This window comes from Platichthys flesus, chromosome 1, assembly GCF_949316205.1.
Source record: "Platichthys flesus chromosome 1, fPlaFle2.1, whole genome shotgun sequence".
Taxonomy (NCBI): Eukaryota; Metazoa; Chordata; class Actinopteri; order Pleuronectiformes; family Pleuronectidae; genus Platichthys; species Platichthys flesus.
Window position 1 is genome coordinate 12,408,242 of NC_084945.1, and position 20,454 is coordinate 12,428,695.

At 41.3% G+C, this 20,454-nt stretch overlaps 1 protein-coding gene and 1 non-coding gene across 3 annotated transcripts in view; both read right to left on the reverse strand.

Moving 5' to 3' along the window:
* Window positions 1–1,587: 1,587 nt before the first annotated feature.
* The window catches only part of dennd2b (DENN domain containing 2B), a 46,431-nt gene continuing 27,564 nt past the window's right edge, over window positions 1,588–20,454 (reverse strand). For both annotated transcript variants that reach the window (XM_062385050.1, XM_062385041.1), the window contains exons 8-20: window positions 20,331–20,375; window positions 19,755–19,939; window positions 18,715–18,824; window positions 18,056–18,125; window positions 15,081–15,158; window positions 13,834–13,974; window positions 13,466–13,614; window positions 6,207–6,384; window positions 5,631–5,672; window positions 5,012–5,123; window positions 3,279–3,518; window positions 3,019–3,105; window positions 1,588–2,101 (exon numbers count right to left, since the gene is read on the reverse strand). In XM_062385050.1, coding sequence (XP_062241034.1) covers window positions 2,067–2,101; window positions 3,019–3,105; window positions 3,279–3,518; window positions 5,012–5,123; window positions 5,631–5,672; window positions 6,207–6,384; window positions 13,466–13,614; window positions 13,834–13,974; window positions 15,081–15,158; window positions 18,056–18,125; window positions 18,715–18,824; window positions 19,755–19,939; window positions 20,331–20,375 — 1,472 coding nt within the window. In that variant the 3' untranslated portion in view covers window positions 1,588–2,066. The remainder of the gene's footprint in view (window positions 2,102–3,018; window positions 3,106–3,278; window positions 3,519–5,011; window positions 5,124–5,630; window positions 5,673–6,206; window positions 6,385–13,465; window positions 13,615–13,833; window positions 13,975–15,080; window positions 15,159–18,055; window positions 18,126–18,714; window positions 18,825–19,754; window positions 19,940–20,330; window positions 20,376–20,454) is intronic.
* trnae-uuc (transfer RNA glutamic acid (anticodon UUC)) lies at window positions 4,649–4,720 on the reverse strand. Its single transcript has one exon. It is a non-coding gene; the product is annotated as a tRNA-Glu (tRNA).

Below are 20,454 nucleotides of genomic sequence, written 5' to 3' on the forward strand. Positions count from 1 at the left end.
CCCTAAACCAGATGTGTGCAGCCACTGTGACTACAGGTTCTCTGTCATGATTAGAAGGGGAGGCTGAGGTGAGGGGTATTCAGCTGCAACATCTAACTTCCCCACTAGATGTCACTAAATTCTACACGCTGAACTTTAAATAGTTATGAATGAAATGTTTTACAAATTAAGTTTAAGACTTTTTAAGAGCTTTTTACAACCATAATAAATAACATTTAAGACCTATGTCAAGTATGACAGATAATAAGTATTATCACAGTCCCAGACATTAAGTCCTTATGTATTTCGCCAAAACATTGCTATTCATAAAGCACGGCGTAGGTAAGAAAATACTTTAAGATATTAAGACTTTGTAAGGCCTTAAATTGAGATGGGTTTTTTTTCTGTCTTTGTAAGTATAGCAAGTTGAGCTTTATCGTTCCTCTGATCTAACAAACTGTTGGTTGCACGAATGACGGTTTTATTTTTGAAGAGAATGTGGAAACAGACATTTAATATGTAAGGTCACTAGTTATTAATGAAAAAGTATGTAGCAGATCGGTGTTATCGGTTGAATATCAATATTCTTAGACTGTGAAAACTTCAATTAATTCTCCAGGTGTAACCATTTCAGATTACAAATAGAGTAGAGTATAAATAGTTAAAAATTAAATGTTTTCAATCTCTTGGAGGAAATATCGATTATTCTTCTTCTGTGTAAAGGCAACCTTTCAATTATTTTGTTAGGCACATTAAGGAAGCACCAGTTGAATATTATTAAGTATTAGCACTCAAAGTTAAGAATCATTAATGTTTTCTGTTATTATTATTATTATTATTATAATGGTTAGCGGTGGTAGTGGCTGTGTAGTTGTGTCTCTAATACACAACACAGTTATTAAATAAATATCACCCATTAATTGCTTGGAAAGGCCCTGAGCGGAGGAAGAGGTAATTCGGCGGATGGAGTGAACAGTGAGCGTCTCAGTGAAGCGAGCTAATAACAGTGACAGCCACCAGAGTGATGTGCACAGACGTAATTAGGTTACCGGCAGCATGTGGCGGCTGCTGCTACACTCACTGTGTCTTTTGGGATCTCACCAGCTTCTCATCACACACACAGTGGCTTTGGGGGAAGCTGTCAGCGAGATAAGAGGTGATTTAACGCCACGTGGTAAAGTGTGAATTACATATTTCTGTGTCCAGATGTGCTATGTGTAGGTCTGGGCCTTTGTTTATGGGAGGTAACAAATGTTAACACTAACACATTCTGATTGATCTGTAAATCTGATCTGCTGTCTATGTTTCCGTCAGCATTTGTTTTGTCTGTTAGTAGGATTACACAGATCCTACTGGACTTTCTTTTTACATTGCGTGATAGTGCATTTTTCAAAACGTTCTTCGATATCTAAGAACAGATCTACACATTTAAGGGACTGATATTTATCCGTCTGTGAAATCTTGTGCAGATCAATATTAAAATCCAGATCTATTCTATTTAAATGTAGTTTCATAAGGGGACTGTTGGGCCGTGCCGGACATGACAGATACAGTTTCTTTGTAAAGTGAATAAATAGGAAGTAATTCATGACGGCAGATGAGTCGAAACAAGTTTTGGAACAAAAATATTTACTATGTATCTGTTATGATTGAACTGTGCACTCAGGCATTTGATGCATTTTAACTACCATTTTTAATAAAATATTGCAAAAGACTCTATGAAGAGTTACAATCATTTTCTTCATTGTCTTGGTGCATGTACAGTTTCGGAATAGGTTTTACACTCCTTAAACAGAGGACAACACTGTTGTGAATTAATGTAAAAAGAATACATATACAAACTGTACACCTTTGCCCAAGTAACACACACTCACATATTCTGACAAGACTCTTCATAAGCACAGTGGTTAATCTACAGCTCATTAGTTGTGTACCGCCCTGCCATCACTATAAACATACACTGTAGGGTCTCACAGCCAGTTTACAGTGAAATAATAATATGTACATGTTTACATTAAAAAAGGTGAGAATGATCATGATGCAGAGACTCGAGACGTCAGGTCTTCAGTTTGGGGGAAGAGTCAACCTCAGTTCTTTTTGTGGAGAAACTTCATTTTATTTCCTGAAAGAAAGAAAAACAGATCCATTAACTAATGTAACATGTGAAACATGTGAGAAGATCAATTGAATCAGGATATTATACAGTATATGAAGATTACTACTTATAAATCTGATTCTGAGTCTGAATAAGTTTTGCGTTTTCTGATCAAGTTTAAAAAATCGCCCAAAGATATGTTTAGAGACATAAAAATACCTGGCTTTGATAACAAGTTGTGTTTGTACATAATATCCTTAAATTAGATCTGCTCCTTCACCCTTCAATCTGAAGACAGGATTTCTGCAACACTTTTGAAAAACCATAATGAAAGAAATGTAACAACTATTGAAGATGACAGGCAAGTCGCCTTGTAGAGAATAACCCTTAAAACGCTGCATTATCTCACACACTACAGAAAGAGACAGTAAGAAGCCAAAGTCTTTTCCACAGCCAAGCTGAGTGCATGACATTTTAAGATACTTAAATTTGAGACATTTTAAGACCCAGCGGAAACCCATTAAAAACATGTGACTATTTTTCATGTTCATGTTTAATTGCTGAACACATGATATGTCCTGCTCCACAGAAACGTCACTTGTCAGTAATAAGTATATTGATTCCAGTTTCCACATCATACCCAAAGTGGAGTGAAATATAAAAATCACACTTAGAGCCCTACTATTAGTGTGTAATAGTAGGGCTCTAAGAGACAGTCGTATAAGGATAACCTTGAGGATTGCTACCATGTTAGTTAACATCTGGACCGAGGAGATGAGTGTACATAACAGTAAAATGTCAAGTGATATGATCCTGTCAAGTCCGTGAAGCAATATTTGAAATTTCTCTTCAAGGGAGTCATGCAGCACAATTTAAAAAAGATAAAAATGTCAGATATCCAGAATTTGAAGGCAGCCTTGTAAAAAGTCTGCGGCAGGACTCACCAAGGCCTTTCAGGAACTTGTTGACGCCGCTCTGCTCTGTGTCTGGCAGCTCCTCCAGATACTGATCCACCCTCTGCTCAAACAGACCTGGAGGAACAGAGATGACATGAAAACTTTCAGCCACTAGAGGCCAGTGTTAGCACAGTATCCTATCCTTCACAATGAGTAGTAAATCTCCAGGGGGGTATCCATACAGGAAAATGCTCAAAGGCAGAAAGAGGATATTCATAGAAGTGACACTCGTGGAAACGCCAGTCTACCTTTAGCACGTGTCTTCCTCAGCTCTCGGTCCTGAATGAACCCTGCAAACATCTGAGACTCCATGAAGACACCGAGGAAACGGCGGATGCTTTTGGACGCCACAGACTTGCGGAAGGCCTCCCTTTGGAAAACTCGCTCCCCCCGCTCGTTCTGCGTGATGAACAGAGAGTAATGGCCGATGGTCTCCAGAAAGAAGCGGATGAAGGCCTCGGACACCAGGCTGTTCAGGGAGTTATACTCTGCGGACGCAAACGAGAAGGACACAAACACAGGACTCAGTTTTTCACAGTACTTACAACAGTACCTGGAGTCAAACGATAAAACAGACGATGTCGCCATTTCCAAAGAAAAAGCCAGAATGTAAGAGTCATAATGGAGAAGAATACACGGTTTGGCTCGAAGCTTACAACAACAAAAGCTCACCCACTGTGTGGATATCTGGGGACGTATCTTATAACTCTTGGTCAAATCGACTTGAATATAATCAAACCACAACATATGAAACAATAATAATGAGGTTTCCTCTTTATTATATCTATTGCGCTTCAACTGGAGCTGTCAAAGAACGCCAAAAGCATTAAAGAAAACTAACTATTGGAAAATCTGAACAAGTTTACAGAGACTCTGGGCTTCATGGCTCAAGACAACACTAGAACCATGGCTGTCACTTCTCTGAAATTCAAATTAAAGAAACTTTGAATGAGTCTGAGGAAAATAAATCTGCCCAGAACAAAACACACACAGTGAATTACAGAAAAGACTGAAATCCCTTTAGACTGGCACAACCATAACAACCATAACTGGAATGGCCTTACCAAGAGCTACTTAAGGACATTTCCATCTTTACTGGACCTTTTACTTATTCCCATATACATATTTTCCCATCATAATAGAGTTTTGTACAATAAACCTTAGGTAGCTGGCAGAAGGTTTCCTCCTGGTTTCAACAAATTAAGTTGAAGAGCTTTTTACAACCATAATAAATAACATTTAAGACCTATGTCAAGTATGACAGATAATAAGTATTATCACAGTCCCAGACATTATATACTTATGTACTTCGCCAAAATATTGCTATTCATAAAGCACGGCGTAGGTAGGATACTAAAGATATTTTAGACTTTGTAAGGCCTAAAATTCAGGGGGGGGGGGGGGGGGGTTCTGTCTTTGTGTGTATAGCAAGTTGAACTTTATCTTTCCTCTGATCTAACAAACTGTTGGGTGCACGAATGTCTGTTTTATTTTTGAAGAGAATTTGGAAACAGATTTAATATGTAAGGTCACTAGTTATTAATGCAAAAGTTGAATATCAATATTCTTAGACTGTGTAAACTTAAATTAATTCTCCAGGTGTAAACATTTCAGATTATTCCCATACCGGGAGTTGAACCCGGGCCACCTGGGTGAAAACCAGGAATCCTTATCGCTAGACCATATGGGACATGTTTGAGCATGAATAGATATCAAAGAACATGTGCTGCACTAGAAAATAGACTCTGTGGCTCAGATAAAGGAAAGCTTAATCAGTCAACATCAACCTTTCATCATTAGAAACCCTGAATCATCTGGAATCCTTTGTGACTCAGCGACGTGGGAACAGAAGACGTCACAGAGAGTTTCACAGACAGCGCTGAACTGACGTGGGCTGAACAGCAGACGTTGCTCTAATCAAAAGAGATAAAAAACAACGACATCTGTCTCGGTCGGGACCGATGATTTCTCACTTATTCACCTTCGTCTGACTCGCTGTCAGAGTCCTGATTGATGATGTCATTCCTCTGCTCCAGCGCTTGCTCAAGAGCCGCTTGAAGTTTGCGCGGCAGCAGCGAGGCCTCGTCGTCCATCTATAAACAATCAGAGACATTGCAGTGCCAGTGATAAACAACCAAGTTTCAAATGCTCAGATGTTATCAAATGAACCACATGTCCTACGACCCTGTTTAAAACAGGGAGAAGAAGAATAAGGCAGTTTCCTCTTACAGATGAAAAGTTTAATACTTAAGAAATACAATTCTCCTTCACAACCTTTACTGCTTCAGCCTTACATGATCTCCCATATCCTGAAACATCTGATGGCTGACACATTTTTTAGCACAAAAATAGACTGAAACAAACATATCATACATAACCTAGAGCCAGAGTTGTTTTATTCTGTTTGTGGCTCTGTTACAGTTTGTATAACAATATTTTATCCAACAGTTTTGCACTGATTGATAAAGGGATGATATGTAACATGGGTGGTGTCTTAAAGCATGATATCACCCAGAGGCTCGATTATGTTTTTAAAGCAACCGACTCCAACCTGTCCCGAACTCGATGGTCAGATTTATATTCAGCGCTCACAGACTAACCTGTCGGATGAATCTGTCGGTTCCAAGATCGACCATCAGAGCCTGAGAAAAAGAAACAGAGGCACAACATGAAAACATGCAAGTTTGTCTCTTGCATGCAGAGCTCTCTCTCGCTCTCTCTCTCTCCATGAGTCAGTCAGCAACAGGACAAGTAATGTAACAGACAGCAGATGTTGACAGCCCATTAACAGCTCTGTGTAAACTGTGACGGGTCTTTTCCCAACTTCCAGTCTGAGATGTGTATTAACATGTGTTCAATGCTAGAGACTGACTCATATTGGGGACGACTGCCAATTTTAGTAATACCCACAACAATCATAGCTAAAGATGATTAAAATGTCGTTATCAAACCCTTATGACAAATAAATGTATTTGAGGCTTGATAGTTATTAGGAAATTACTTTACTGTAAATAACATTGTTGTAAATAACTTTACATAGAGAGAAAACAAAAATACGACAAAACATTTAGAACTTGAAAAAATAGGAAATTAAAAAAAATATTCTTAAGGAGATTGTAAACATGAATGCAGGTCTTTGCAGCATTGAAAAGAAAACCCTGCGATGAAGTACTCACCTCTTCCACAGGCAACTCTTTGAGTTTAGGCAGCGAGCTGGACAGCAGCCCCACCAGGAAGGGAGTGGGACAGCAGACGATATCCAACATGGACCCTGGCAGCACAGGGATGAAGGTGTGTTGCCAGGAGAAGGGGTAGAGCAACGCCACCACTGCGTGCATGCAGCTGGACAGAGTGCTGATGATGAGAGGCAGAGAAAAACAAAGACACACACCATCAATCACCGTCACGCTCCCGAAACAAAGGCCTGCGGAGGCCACACCAGATTAAACCAAACACGGTGAAAACATGGCAGACGTTTCAGTAGATAATGAAAAACCTCTGAGCGGGGGTGGTGGAGTGCATGATGAAACATTTGACTGAAAATATCACCTGCCATCATGAATATCTCCAGGAAAAATCCCTGTAATTCAACATTTAGTTACACACTGAATCATTAGAACACAAAAAGGATTTCGTTGTCTGCGCTCATTTTCCAAGTTACATAACGGTTTCATTCTCTTTTCCCTGAAACACGTTCTTCATTTGAGGCGGAACATTGCAGCTATGTGCGTTCGGCTTTGGCACTTTGTTCTTCCTGTAGCCCGTCTGAGGGACGCCAGGATCCAGCAGACAACTCTTACGCTCCGACAGCGGTGCCGTGACTCTGACATGTTGCTATAGTTAAGCTGGAGGCTTGTTGATGCAATACCAGAAAGAGAGAAATTCGGATTAACTCCGACAGCTGTGCCATAACATCGAGATCACAAATAGTGGCCTGCCTTTCTCACGATCCGTCGCTTGTTGACAGTGGCTGACCCCCCCCCCCCTGTCCTCTACATACTGTCCGCTGCATGTACACAAAGGGAGTGAAAATAAACTGCGGGTCCAATCGCACAACACACATAGGCACTAAATCAGTATGGATCAAAAACAAGACCAGGGCTCAAACGTGGTATGCAAACGCATCTCACTTGACATATGTACGCTTTTAATGAGGAATCTGGTTCACGGTTGCTGCAGACAGAAGATCCAAGTAAACAGAAGTTGCTCCCTTTTAAGTGACCTCACTCACGCTGTGTCTCAGCCCACAGAGACTGAGCATACACACAGAGCTGAGATCAGTTCCAGCATCCATGTGCTGAGGTAAATGACAAACTGCCTCTCAAACCCTTCCACAGTTTTCGTTCGGACCACACACTGGCCACCGGCCTTTTCATCTTCACTTCCCATGAGTCAAATTGCCAAGATTAAAATGTGTTTTCTTGACAGAGTTACACCAGTGACAACCCGAGGCCTACGATAACCACAGCTCTCAGTCCTTTCAGGTCCTTTTCCAGTTCAATTTTAACATGAAGCACTTGCAGCTTTGCTTTGGCCGGTCTGATTTCCATTTGCCTGAGGAGGGCTTGATAATTCCTACCAGATCCCGTCTCCTGGGCTTGACAGGTTCCAACAGGGAGTGATGGGGCACAGATCTCAAGAAAAACCTTCGCCACAGGCTACGAGCGGCCCTGCACGCCACTGAGGATCAATTACACTCGCTCCCCAACCACACACTCTTGGGAGAAGATGAACTTGCAATAAAAACACTCTGCACCAGCGAAGGTTGCCACTCAACTCTGGACAGAGGGAGGGGGGGTTGTTCTGTTAGATCAGCCCAAAACTTAAAACCATGGATATGACATTTAAAAAAAGGAAAAAACACCCATTAATAACAAAAGATGTTGGACATGTAGCAGTAAGACAAGCACACGTGTACATAATGTAATGAATAACGGGGACTGGGTTCATGTTATCAGGACAGGCTTAGCAGAGGGAAACAACTCATTTTCTCTTCTGAATTAAATGAAGTAATGGTTTTGGGGGGTTCAATAAAACTTCGCGTTAGTTCATGCAGGACATGGAATTCATACGCCCCACAGCCAGCTGATAGTGGTCCAATCAGTTGGAGGTCCACTTATTGTAAATAGGACACCCTCCTCCCTCCCTGATACCAGACTGCTGCCTCACACTGCTGCTGAAAATGTGCCTTCACCATCGCAGCGTCCACTTTTCTAGTTTACAGTCTTTACCAGGCTCAACGGTTTAAAATGGTACTCGATGTCCTGCTTCAGGCTCAGTCTTATATAGAAGGTTTTCGGCACTGATGTCCTTGTTTAGCTTAGCATGCTACTTGGCTAATTCAGGGAGCATTTTACAAGTGGAGCCATCAGCACCAAGCCAAACTATGTTTCCATCTGTTTCGATAAAGGCTTGAATTACGACGAGAGTGTTCCTGACTGAATATATGTAGATAAGTGTAGATTTGGCAGGATTACACAAATACTACTGAGCTGATTTTCTTGACACTTGGTGGAAGTGTGGAGTTATGGGTAGAGGACCCATTAACTTTTGAACCAGGTTTTAGGGACAGATCCAGGAATCTTTTTATCACTTTCTTTCCACATTGCTTGATAAGACATTTTTCAACGTTTTTGTGAATTTCTCAAGAGATAATGCAGAGATCTTGATTTAAAAAAAAAATTCAGGCATACTTAGAGGAGCGATGTGTATGACTGGGTGCAGCTTGATTGAATTAAAGGGGTGGAAGGTATGCAGTCCACTGAGTGCCATTCTAGTTGTATGAGTCATTTTAACTGACCGCAGAAAGACGACAGCTGATTTTGACTGATCCTCACTGAGACCCAAAGCAACGAGCTATGAGGGAATTAATCTTACCAAAGTGACGCACATTTTGAGTCTGTTTTTAATGTTTAACCCAAGTTTTCACTTGTAAAAACTACACCACACAAGCATAACCCAAGATTCATTTCATTAAAATTTCCCTCTCATGCCCCCAGTCTCGGAAAAAGAAAGTGAGCCAGTTCTGCAGAGGTGAGATCTGAGCAGAGCTGCGATGTGTTGAGGTTTGGGGGCTAATCCTGACATATTAGCTCTCGTAGGTCTGCCAGGCCTGGTTTAGTGTGTGTGAGGCTGAACTGGCAGATACTCCAGGAAACATGGGATCGAGAGGCTTAGCCTGTGAAGCCCAGAGGATGACTAGGAGGAGGGGACATTTCAGTGCTTGAGAAAGTGAGAGGGCCGGAGTCAAGAGGCTGTATCACCAAATGCTTCACTGCTCTACTAAAGCAGTGCACTGTGGAATCAGTCCTGCCACGGCTAAGACTGATTCCACAGACGGAGGACAAAGAGACTGAAGTACAGCTGTCAGACTCCAGCTGTGGCGAAAAGCTCCGCAAAACCATTCTTCACTGTTAAAACTTTTCCCAAGCTCGAAATAATACCTAGAGATCATCTAGAGAGGCTGCAGCGTACGCCTCCATCTGAAGGAGTTCTACGACAAGCTGTACATGCACTTTCTATCTGCTGTTCCTGTAGTTCACTAATGGTTTTCCCTCACTTCCTGTTAATAAGCACCTCCAGCCACTGGTCCTCATTCTACAGCTCGACAGCTCCACAAAAGGAAACAGCAGAAGTCATTTAACAATGAGAAATGGCTTCCTGGTGGGAAACTCTACACGGGCTCTTATTAAAACCTCAGGAGTGTCTCAGTGTGATCGAGGCCGTCCTGAGAGCAGATGAATGTGTGCAGGTGTTTGTGTATATGTGCGTATACATGTGTATGCAAGCGTCAGAGGGTGGGTGTAAACATTCACGAGAGCGGCTATGATGTCAAAATCAGCTGTGGCGGCTCCGGTAATAGCCAAGGCTCGTTGAAAAACAGAAACATTTCACGTGTTTACAGTGAGCGGGGTTCGCTCAGCCCCAGAGCCAAGTACCACATGGAAAACCGGTTAAGTTGTTAAAAGCGGTTTTGGCTTCGTGCCATGTCTGCAGAGCATGTTTCAGAAAGTGTCTGAGAAACAACCAGAGACTAAATGAAACGAGAGCCAATCAAAAAAATGCCGGCGGCGCTGGCAATAATTCTACCTGTCAGAGGAGTGCAGTCACATGTTGGTTTCTCCAACTCACTTTCAGACACAGAGTTATAACAAAAACAAAATTAGAGCCCAGGTAAGCTCCTAAACATAGTCTCCGATTTTTTATTATGTTGTTAGATAACCAGTTTTAAGTTTTAACTTAGGGGACACCAGAGAGTGAAACTCAAGCTTCTGTATGTTGGAACAGGGAGCTTGATTAATTCCCAGTGTCTCGGAAAAGTTCAGAAGCCACTGTTTAGTTTTCTTCTATAGTCTCTTCCCTGTCCATCCCCCCCCCCCCTCTCTCTCTCTCTCCCTCTCTCTCTCTCTCAAACAGATTACTCTTCTTACCCTTATGTGTTTTTCTTTTTCTTTCCTACATCAGTCAATATGTGAGACACTCACTCACTCTTTATTATGGGACTCCCACTAGAAAAACTGCCTTATTATTATGCAGTCCCTCAGTTGAGCCTTTGACATCAACAGGTGATATTAGTTCATCCTTTGAATGTCCAAACATCCAGTGTATCCTCTGACCTTTGTTTGGGATCTGAAAGCAAACTGTAAACCTGCTGATTAGGTATAAAGATGAACGACATGACAGTGTCTGTGTTTTGATCGCCACCTGTTGGCTGGTTGAAGTTTATGTCATAAATCCCAGCTCCTCGAAAATAGGGTAAAATAAATATTACTCAAGGATGATTACTATGATTTTAGGAAGTTCTCATCATGTTCAAGTGAAAATTTTTGTAGACTTTTAGATTTAAAGCTATAAATGTGTGAAGAAGCATTTACACAAAGCACATAACTGCTGCCTTCGGTTGAAAATGTTTGATTTCAGGAAATTCAAAGTTAGCATTTTTCTGTTGCAGACAAATGACTGTACAGTAAACCTGTGTTCTCACATTTTTATGCTGGAGGAGATTCAAAGACTGTGGTTCAAATTAAGAGCTCAACAAGCTTATAGCATCAATTAAATAAAGAAAGAAAAACAATCTAAATCTGAAGTTCAGTTTTGAGGTTCGAGCTTTAGTCTCACAGAGATTACTTTTGATAATAGTTGAATCTTTGTATTATATAACAGATTTCTTTTTCCCACAAAAATGGAAATACATTGGATTAATTAAAAAATGAAGTAGCACAGTGGAGAAAGTCGTCTAGATCCAACATGTAGTTATACTTTTATTGTAGTAATATTTCACTGCCATGCAAAGACATGCACTTAAGTCGGGTAACCAACCTGAACTCTATCCTGCAGACTGGCAGACGCTGTTCACATTAGACTGCAACACAAACTCATTTAACATCTGCAGGTCAGTTGAGTTAAGCAGTTAAACAGTGACCTCGCTGGTGATGAATTTATCTGATTAGGCATTGTTATTACAGGCATCAGATGCTGAAAGATGCTCTTAAAATAAATTGTCTGTGGCGACTTTCATGTAGAAGCAACGACCCCTCACGAAAAAATATTTTCTCACTACAAAAGCAGGAGTTAACATGCCAGAAAACAAGCAACAGAAGACCCCACAGAGAACTATTGCCTAACATGGTGTTTCCCCTCGGCCCCTGCTTGCACTGAATGTGCATTTTGAGGGAAAGAAACATACATCATGTTCCAGTGGCGAGGTATTTTGGGAATGGATTATATACCACAGCCCCAGAGGGAGCAGTGTTTTTTTATCATACAAGTCATTAATGCTGCAGTGAGGCCCTTTTGCTGTTTTTAAAAGAAATCAAAACACAGGAGCTGCAAATGCACCCCTGCATGCTTTCACTTCAAACCAACACGCACACACATGGTTTGAGCAGATTATAGATCATATTTGTTATTTTGTGTCATGAAATTTCACTTAGTGGTATTCTGCCACTACAGCCTTATTAAATGATCTTTTGAACCTTTGACAATCCAAATTTAAAAGGAGATGTTTTAGCAATAATAACGTGCACCGTCTTCCTCTTGGTATTTTGTTAAAGATGGATAATGACATCAAATTGTAGGGGCCATCAAAATAATTAGAAAACCTACTGAGAGGAACATAAATGTCTGTACCTCATTTCATGGTAATCAATCCAACAGCTATTGAGACTTTTCCCGAAAACAAGCGCACCCATCAAACTCTAATGGGGGAAAAATCACCAAATGGGATTCGTCCTGTGCAAACCACAATAATGAACTTTTTTTTAAACGTAAAATGTGGTCCCTGGGGGGTCTCTCAATCAAAATAATAATGAAAGATGACATTATGAAGCAGCGTGGGATCATGGGAATTGTTGTCCTCACCAGTGAGATGAGAAACTTCCTGGCACGACTCAGTCACAAATCATGAAATGGATAAAAGGAAATTACTCTCGTTATGCAGAAAACGGCTCAAAGAAGTGCTGCATATTAACTCTTTTAAATATTTCATCCCTTTAGATCTATGTTCATTCCAGCAAGTAAACAGATATTTAGATTAATCACATATCACTAAATCACATAATTGCCTGTTATTGGATAATAAATCTCGATAATATTGTGTCGTGAGTCAGTTGAAGATCCCTGCCCAGTGACTCCTCGATGTTATCACCTCTGGTAATGAGGAGCGGAGGCAGGTTTCCTCCGGGGACACAGAGAGTGCCACTCGTACACAGGGAGTGAATGTGGCATAATATGTCAAATAGTGACAGTCGAGCCACAGATCACACGGGGCAGAGTCGTGCACACAGGAAGTGCATTCCTTCCCCTCGCAGTCACTGCCCCCACTGATGTTTGTTTAAACTGGGCTCTGATACATGGAGAGATTACTCCTCTTCTCAAATCTCCTCCCACTCCACCCTCGCCTCCAATCCTCGAAAAGCAAGCCTCTCTTTTTGGTAACAACAGGACAGACTGGGACACTGAGTCCTTGGAGACTCTTATCAGTCGCACCCTGTTCCCCCCTTGTTGTGACTCTCATTCGTGTGACCCAGCTTTACTTCTGGTTATAAAAATGGCTTTCTAATACTAATCGATACATAATAATCAAACAGTTCCACACCCAAAAACACTGACAAAACCACAACACAGGGCTATGGATGGCTGCAGCCAGTCTTCCCCATCTCTTCCTATTTAACGCTTGTGCTGTCCTATCCATAAAGGCCAAATAGCCAAAAAAATATATTTTCAGATGATGTGTGTTTACAAATTCTCCATCCATCATCCATCCATTGTCTAACCCCTTCAATTCTGTTGAGGGTGACAGGGACCTGTTAAGGTGTTTGAGTTGCAAGTCTGTCATATGACTCCACCAGTAGACAACCAACTGTGACAGAAGAGGTGAATTTAATATCCGGCTTTCGTTTCGAAGATTGTTTTGAAGATGAATATTCGGGCTCACCTGAGTTTGTCGGCCACAAAGATGACTCTGCGCTCCAGCAGCAGCGAGGCAAAGACTCGTATCACCTGCCGTACGCTGAGGCATCTGAACAGACTGTCAAAGTCCACGTGCTCCAGTCTGGAGTCGGTGGGCCGCCTCAGCTCGATGACCTGCATGACCACAAAGGATGGGAAATTTGTGGCGTGGTGATGGGATTGATCCTGGAAAGCCAGACCATTTACTATACATCATCCCTCTGCCCCTTTCCCCACATTTCCTGACCACAGTTTAAAATAATACAATGAAAATAGTTTGAGCTCATTATTTGTGCGTGATTTAAGTAGTGCCAGAGATGAGCGGAGGTGTCAGGCATTGTTGGCAGCTCTCACCTCATTTCCTGCTCCAGGCAGAAAGGTCTTCACTTTGATAATCTTCCCTGGTGCAGGGAAGGGCGACTCCATCAGACTCCTCATGAAGGGATAGACCAGAGCTGCTGAGACACCTCTCCGTCTCTCTACCTCATCCAGGATCTGAACATTGGAAGGAGGAGCACAGACCCTTAAATATATATTTTCAAAATAACACGGCACAAGGTTCATGGTTGAATAGCCAAGAGTGAAAAACTGCCCCGTCGTCAAGGTTATTGATCATGGTGACAATTGATGGAAACATATTTTTATAAGTTTGAGTAAACGCAATTGTCTGGAACCAAGTATTCATTTTCTGTTTGGAAAAATAGCAAATGCGTTATTTCTCCATGTCTGTGTGATTGGAAACTTCCACCCAGTGTGCCTGTCTGCCTGTTTGGGTCCAAACAGCCTCTGTCTGGAAAGCTGCTTGGAGAAATGCTCGTTTTCGAGGTCATGTGATATCACCTCTCTCTCTTCATCTGTCTGTGTTTCTCTTTCCCAATGAAATCAAACACCGCCATCAGCTCCCAGTTACCATGAGAGCACTTTAAAAATAGCCTCCTTTCATTTTCAGGTTTGTGTCTGCACTGTTGTCAAAGTAGAGACGTCTGAGGTGTTATATCACATGATGCAAAACCAGACAAAGCATTTACCATTTAATTAGTTGTGAAGCACGAGTTCAGCTCAGTGTAGAAGTTATTCTGCATCACTGAACTACGAAAGACACGTTTTCAGAATTTTCCTTTCAGGCTTCAGGATTTACAACTTTTCAGTCTTTGATCACATGCGGTTTCAAAAAGCTTCACAAGGTCCCTATTATTAAATAATGGATACAGAACACAGTGTGTGCCCCGTCTACCATGTTTTTATTATTTGTATATTGCCATATAGCAGCCGCTTTGTTTCCACAGACTGGATTCACTCACTTTGCATTAATGAAGTAATGAGAAAAAAAGGTTGCCACTGATCTGCTTCATGTTAGCGCCACTGAGACAAAAGTGAAGGAAACATTCGCTGTGGGAAATCAAAATTTTCAAAAAGACAATGAAATAAGGTTAACCGACGAACAGGCCTTCAGCAGACGGCCTGCTGAAAGTCATTTTGTTCAGCTGTGAGACAGGCTGAACCACAGCTACAACACCACACAGTTAGTTTTACTGCATGTGTGTAGCTGGGTGTGTGTGTGTGTGTGTGTGTGTGTGGCTAGAGGGCCAGATTGAACTCACTGTGGAGAACAAGTCAAAACAGCCCAGCCTGCTGATGACACAGTACACCTCTGGAAGACGCGGCGCCTTCCCAGTCGGCTGTGGGAGAAAATCGACAGAGACTCAATGAAGAGACACATTCACAGACGTTCTGAAAATTGACCACAAACACTCCTGGGCCTGCAACTCAGCAGTAAAGCTCTGCACTTTAACAGGCCAAAATATAAATCAAGGGCCCTGAATCAGTGGATCCTGCATTTCCCATTGTGCAACTCTCCTTGTCTGCCAAATGTTCGCATTTGGAATCATGGGAGATGTTGTCTTCGCAATCATTGATCTACTAGACATAACTCATGTTCACGGATGAGGTAATAAGTTTGTTTTCACGTTAAGCAGCAAATGGGAATGACTAATCATGTTTCATTATGTGTAACCAATGCAAACAGAGGAAGGTAAAAACTGGCTAGCAGTGTGTTTTCCCTTCATCATATGTAATTTGCCCTGGAAGTTATAGCAGAGACTGACAAAGTCATTAAGAAGATGTGATGCAATTTAAAGGAGACAAAAATGAAACGTCCTGTTTCCCAGAATAAATGTGTCATTTCTCTGGGTCTGATCATTTTGGATAATGTTAGTACACAAGTTAACATAATATATTAAACAGGTATTGTCCTTTTTAGGCAGTTTAAGGATTGTTGCCTATTGTATTTTTAAAACACACACACACATATACCCTATATTTAAGGGTCTGATCATGATAATATAATATGTAGATAAGCTGTTTATATAGTGTAGCTGAAGTCTTCAATCTAGTTTGTCATCTGAGGTGAAAGTCTTTCATGTGGTTAAGGACTTCCTAAACACAGGTGGTTTATCTGCTGCTCTGATCATATCTACCTTCCTCTGTACGCTCACAGACCATTATGTGCTTCCACACACACACACAAATGAACACAAGCACTCGAGAAATGCCAATTCACTTGTCCATATTAGGTATACAATTTCTCCTCTTGTTTCTCCTCCGCTCTTCCAAATGGACGATTAAATCAACTATGTGGAGCTTGATTCAAGTCCTCAGGAATGCTCGGTTACTGCCAAGTGCTGGACAGACAGCGGGGAGGAAACGGAGTTACTGGAGGAGAGCAGCGCACCTCTTCTTCCACCTTCATTAAAAATCTGCTTCTATCGAGGAGATCAGATCAACCGGGCAGATCAAAAGTGTTTTTCTTTATGTCTTGTTAAAGAATTTGCAGTCAGATGTCCCGCTGGATGGCGAAGACACTCCCTGCTTACGTCTGAGAACATACACAGTGCAGGGCTGTAAACGTACGGAAATACCAAATGGCAAACAAAATCACCACCACATTCACGGAATCCCACACAGTCATGCTCGCTACCCGCAAGCTAAATAGGAAACTCAACAACTTCAAAGCTCTTCCCGGGCTCGTTACGGAGAAGAAATGCTCGACAATGACAAGGTTTGGGTTTTTCATGGTTTCTCTTTGTCTCGACTCTCCTGAGAAACTCTTGTTAAAACCGAATGAGTCATTTTCAATCATATTTTTAAACACTTTATGACAACGACTGAATGTGGACAGTATGTTGTTATTTCTCTCAGAGATAAAATTGTAATTATATCAAATTTAAAATATATTGAAAGAGACAGATTTGCATTTTTGCAGAACTGACACTAGGTCCGTGCATTTTTGTAGCAACTGAGATCAGTGTTAGCGATGTGGTCTGAATGTTTGTTATTCCAGATGTTTCTGTTACTACTTCTAACCATAGCTATTTCCTGGGCAGACTTGAACAACAACATAAGGATGAGAAGTCTTTGGACCATCAGGCTGATCAGCTGCTATAATAATGACTGGCTGGGGCTGGGGGTACATTTTTTAACCATAAATAAAGATTTCACACAAGGTTCAGTTTCAGGCAGTTTTCCAACCAGGAGGTTACCTATGTTATGTATTTCTGTTGGTTTGTTTGTTATGTTACCTCCACCAAGGAGGTTTATGTTTTTGTCTTCATTTGATTGTTTGTTTGTTTATCTTTTTGTCTTTCTGCTGGTTAACAGGATGACGCAGAAACGAATGGACAGATTACCACGAAGCTCAGAGGAACTCTTTAAATTTCGCTGAAGATCCGAATCAGTGGGCGGATCCAGGAAACGTTCTTTACTTTCTCTAACTTTTTGAAATAGGGCGTTTTCAACATATTCGTTGTCGTCTCAGAACAATTCAGGCTTGTTTAGGGGACAGATATTTATGAGTGTGCAAAATCTGGGGAAATCCAAATAAAGATCTGTATCTTGGGTCCTGGGGGAGGTATGCGCTCTACTGAGTGCTATCTTAGTTTGTTTATTTCTTGGCAGAGTTACACTCAAAGGGCAGATTTTAACCTTTGGATTTACACTCTTTAGTTGTGTGACTCTCTTACTGTTTGGTTTCTTTACCTCTTAACCTGATTTTAACCTTGGTTTTACTTTTCAGTATTCCTGTGTCACATACATTGTAGTGGTAGATGTTTGTGTCTCCTAATCTGATTCTAGCATTTGGTTTAACTGTAATTATTCATGTGTTTATTTATGATTGAATGTGTCCTTGGGTGTTTTGAAAGACACAGTGAAATAAAGTTTCTTTGTTATTATTAAAGCAATGAGACAATTTGCATCCAACTTGAAGCAGGGATGACGTATGGGTGAAGTCTGGACCTGGATGTAAAAAAACAAAAGTTTATGATGCTGACATCTATCTCTAAACTAGTCAGTGATGAGTCTGATTGTTTGGCCGTGGCAGAGGTAAGCACTATACTAAGTGCCCATTCTAGTTTTCCCTTTTTTTATATTCGATCTCGTTCCTGCTGCCAAGGTGGATGGTCATGAAACACATCAGTAGCTCCACAGGAAACCATTACAACATGTTCACATAGAGCGCTCTGTCACAACAAACAGGGCTCAGCAGGGAGGAGGAGATGGAGAGTTAACGGTGGCTTACCAGCAGGCGCCTGCAGTACCCGAACCTCCTGCTGCCGTCCTCTCCAGTCAACATGAAGGAGAAGGTCTCGCTGTGGCAAAAAAACAAGACACATGTCGACACACTGCACATACAAAACAGACATGGCACAGGATTTTTACATTTATGTGATGGTGTAGCAGCTGTAAAACACAGATAAGGTTTTATCTGACATGCAATCAACACGGGTGGAGGTGCTTTTGAGATAATATCAACAGTGTGCTGAGTCGATGAGCATCTGTGCCATAATATTATTATTGGTAACACAGCCTCAAAATAGTCTGCTTGTATAGCAGTTGTTGTAGCAGTTCATGTTAGCAGTTGTAGCTGCTAACATGATAGTGACTTTGTGTTCTCTGTTTAACAACAGCTTATATTGTTTGGTGTTAAGAGTTAAAGGGGAAGGTCAATTTACTCAGATGTACGAGACGTGGCTTTGGAGAAAAGGGCATCAAGAATATTTAGTGTATTATCGAAATTTTGGATTTAGTTTTTTATTTAGAAAGTTAGAAAGATGTGGTAATTTAACGGAACATTTTTGGATGATTAAAAGAAAGATTTTGATATATCTTGGCCGCTGTAGTACAAGGCTTCATCGCTACTCCATCTATGATGTACATGTACAAGATTCTTGGTCATACCTGGTGTACTCCGAGACAGGACTCCAGTCTTTTGCATCTGGAAAACAGAACTGGGGAATAGCTTTGAGCCTCTGCTCTGCCTCCCTCATCTGCTTGGTGGGCCTCTCTAGCTGTGAGAGGAGAGAAGTTTTAGTCAGCTCTGTCTCCTACAGTTAACTCTGTCCTACTTTTTTTTAAACCCCCCCTTGATATCAGTCTGAATAGTAAATGACCAGAATATTATTTCACCCATACAAGGTTAAAGCGTTGCCCCACTCCATCCTCATTAACTCACAACAGAGCGAGTGTTTCCCCCTGGCTGGCAGAGATGAACTTCTCCCAGGAGACACTTCTGATTAACCAAATCTAAAATAATAATCACTAAAAAACCTTGCTGCCACTGAAATGGATTTTGGGTATTACCCTACCAAGGAGGTTACGTTTTCATCTAGGTTTGATTGTTTGTTTATCTGTTAGTTAACAGGACTTCACAAGAACTACAGGGCGGACTACTTCAAAATTTGGTGGGAGGATGTGTTATTGGTCAGGAAAGAACGTGTTACATTTTGGTGTAGATCCAGACCAGGTGCTGGATCCAGGAATTACTTTTTCCCTTTGTTTAGCATTGTGAGATCCTAAATTTTCAACGTCTTCTCAGGGAAGAAATCATGAATCTTGCTCATTTATCTGACTGATATCTCTGGGTGCAATTTGGTGCAACTTGATTAGATTTAAGGCGACTGTTGGGCCTTGGCAAAGGTATGCGCTCTACTCAGTGCCTAGTTTCTAGTTTTTTTCATTTTTTTCATCTTTAAATCTGTTAGTTCCTGCTGACAAAGATATTCACTACTGTTGACAATGTGGCTCTGACCCATCATAAGTTTTGTAAAATAGTCAGCAGCTCTGTGAAGTATTTGTGATTTCTAATTCCTGAGCTTAAACACTTCAAACCACCGTAAAGGTCCGGATGCTTGAACCTTTTCACTATTCATTCTTGTTCTGCCAATTTTAAAGGTGAGAGGAGCAACAGAGGGAATCAGTTATGTCTTTCATGCTTTTACCTTTGGGAACTGGTAGGTGACCTCTGGGGAATAAGAGTTTTTGCTGGCTTTCTTTTTCAGTGAAACAACCACAAAATACTCGAAGAGCTCCCTCTCCTGCCACTCAATGAGCTGCAGCTCCAGTGTGCGGTAGCTTGGGGCCCGTCGAAGGATAGACTGCAGTTTCAATAGCCTTTGGGTGTGAGCTGAGGGAAATGAACAGAAATACATTACATTTACTGACCAAAGCAAAATTCATACTTTAAACTTCAATATGTTATTTTAAGGGTCTCAGAGTATTAACCTATAGACAGGCAGGACATCGTACTTGTATTATTCTTTTTCATTGACGCAACAAAATAGAGAGAAAATATCAGTATTCGTGCCTGCTATCGAATCTCAATGTGATGAAAGTTGTGTGGTCTACTGATAATCTGTGCATGTGGCAAATCACAATTTTGTGGTCTTGGTCATTTTGCTCAATCCAAAACTGGGAAGCTGTTGCACAAACCCTGAGAAAAACATCTCTGAGAAAAAGTTGAGCCCAAACAGAAGTGCAGCATCTCACCCCTCTATATGAACGCTAGGGTCACTCACCTTTGAACCTGTCATCGGAGTCGCTCTCACTCTCACTGTTGTCATCTGGAGACAGACATGAGATGGACATGAAGGTTTTCCACGGGTCAAAGGGCAATTTAGAAGAAATGTGTTATGAGAGTGT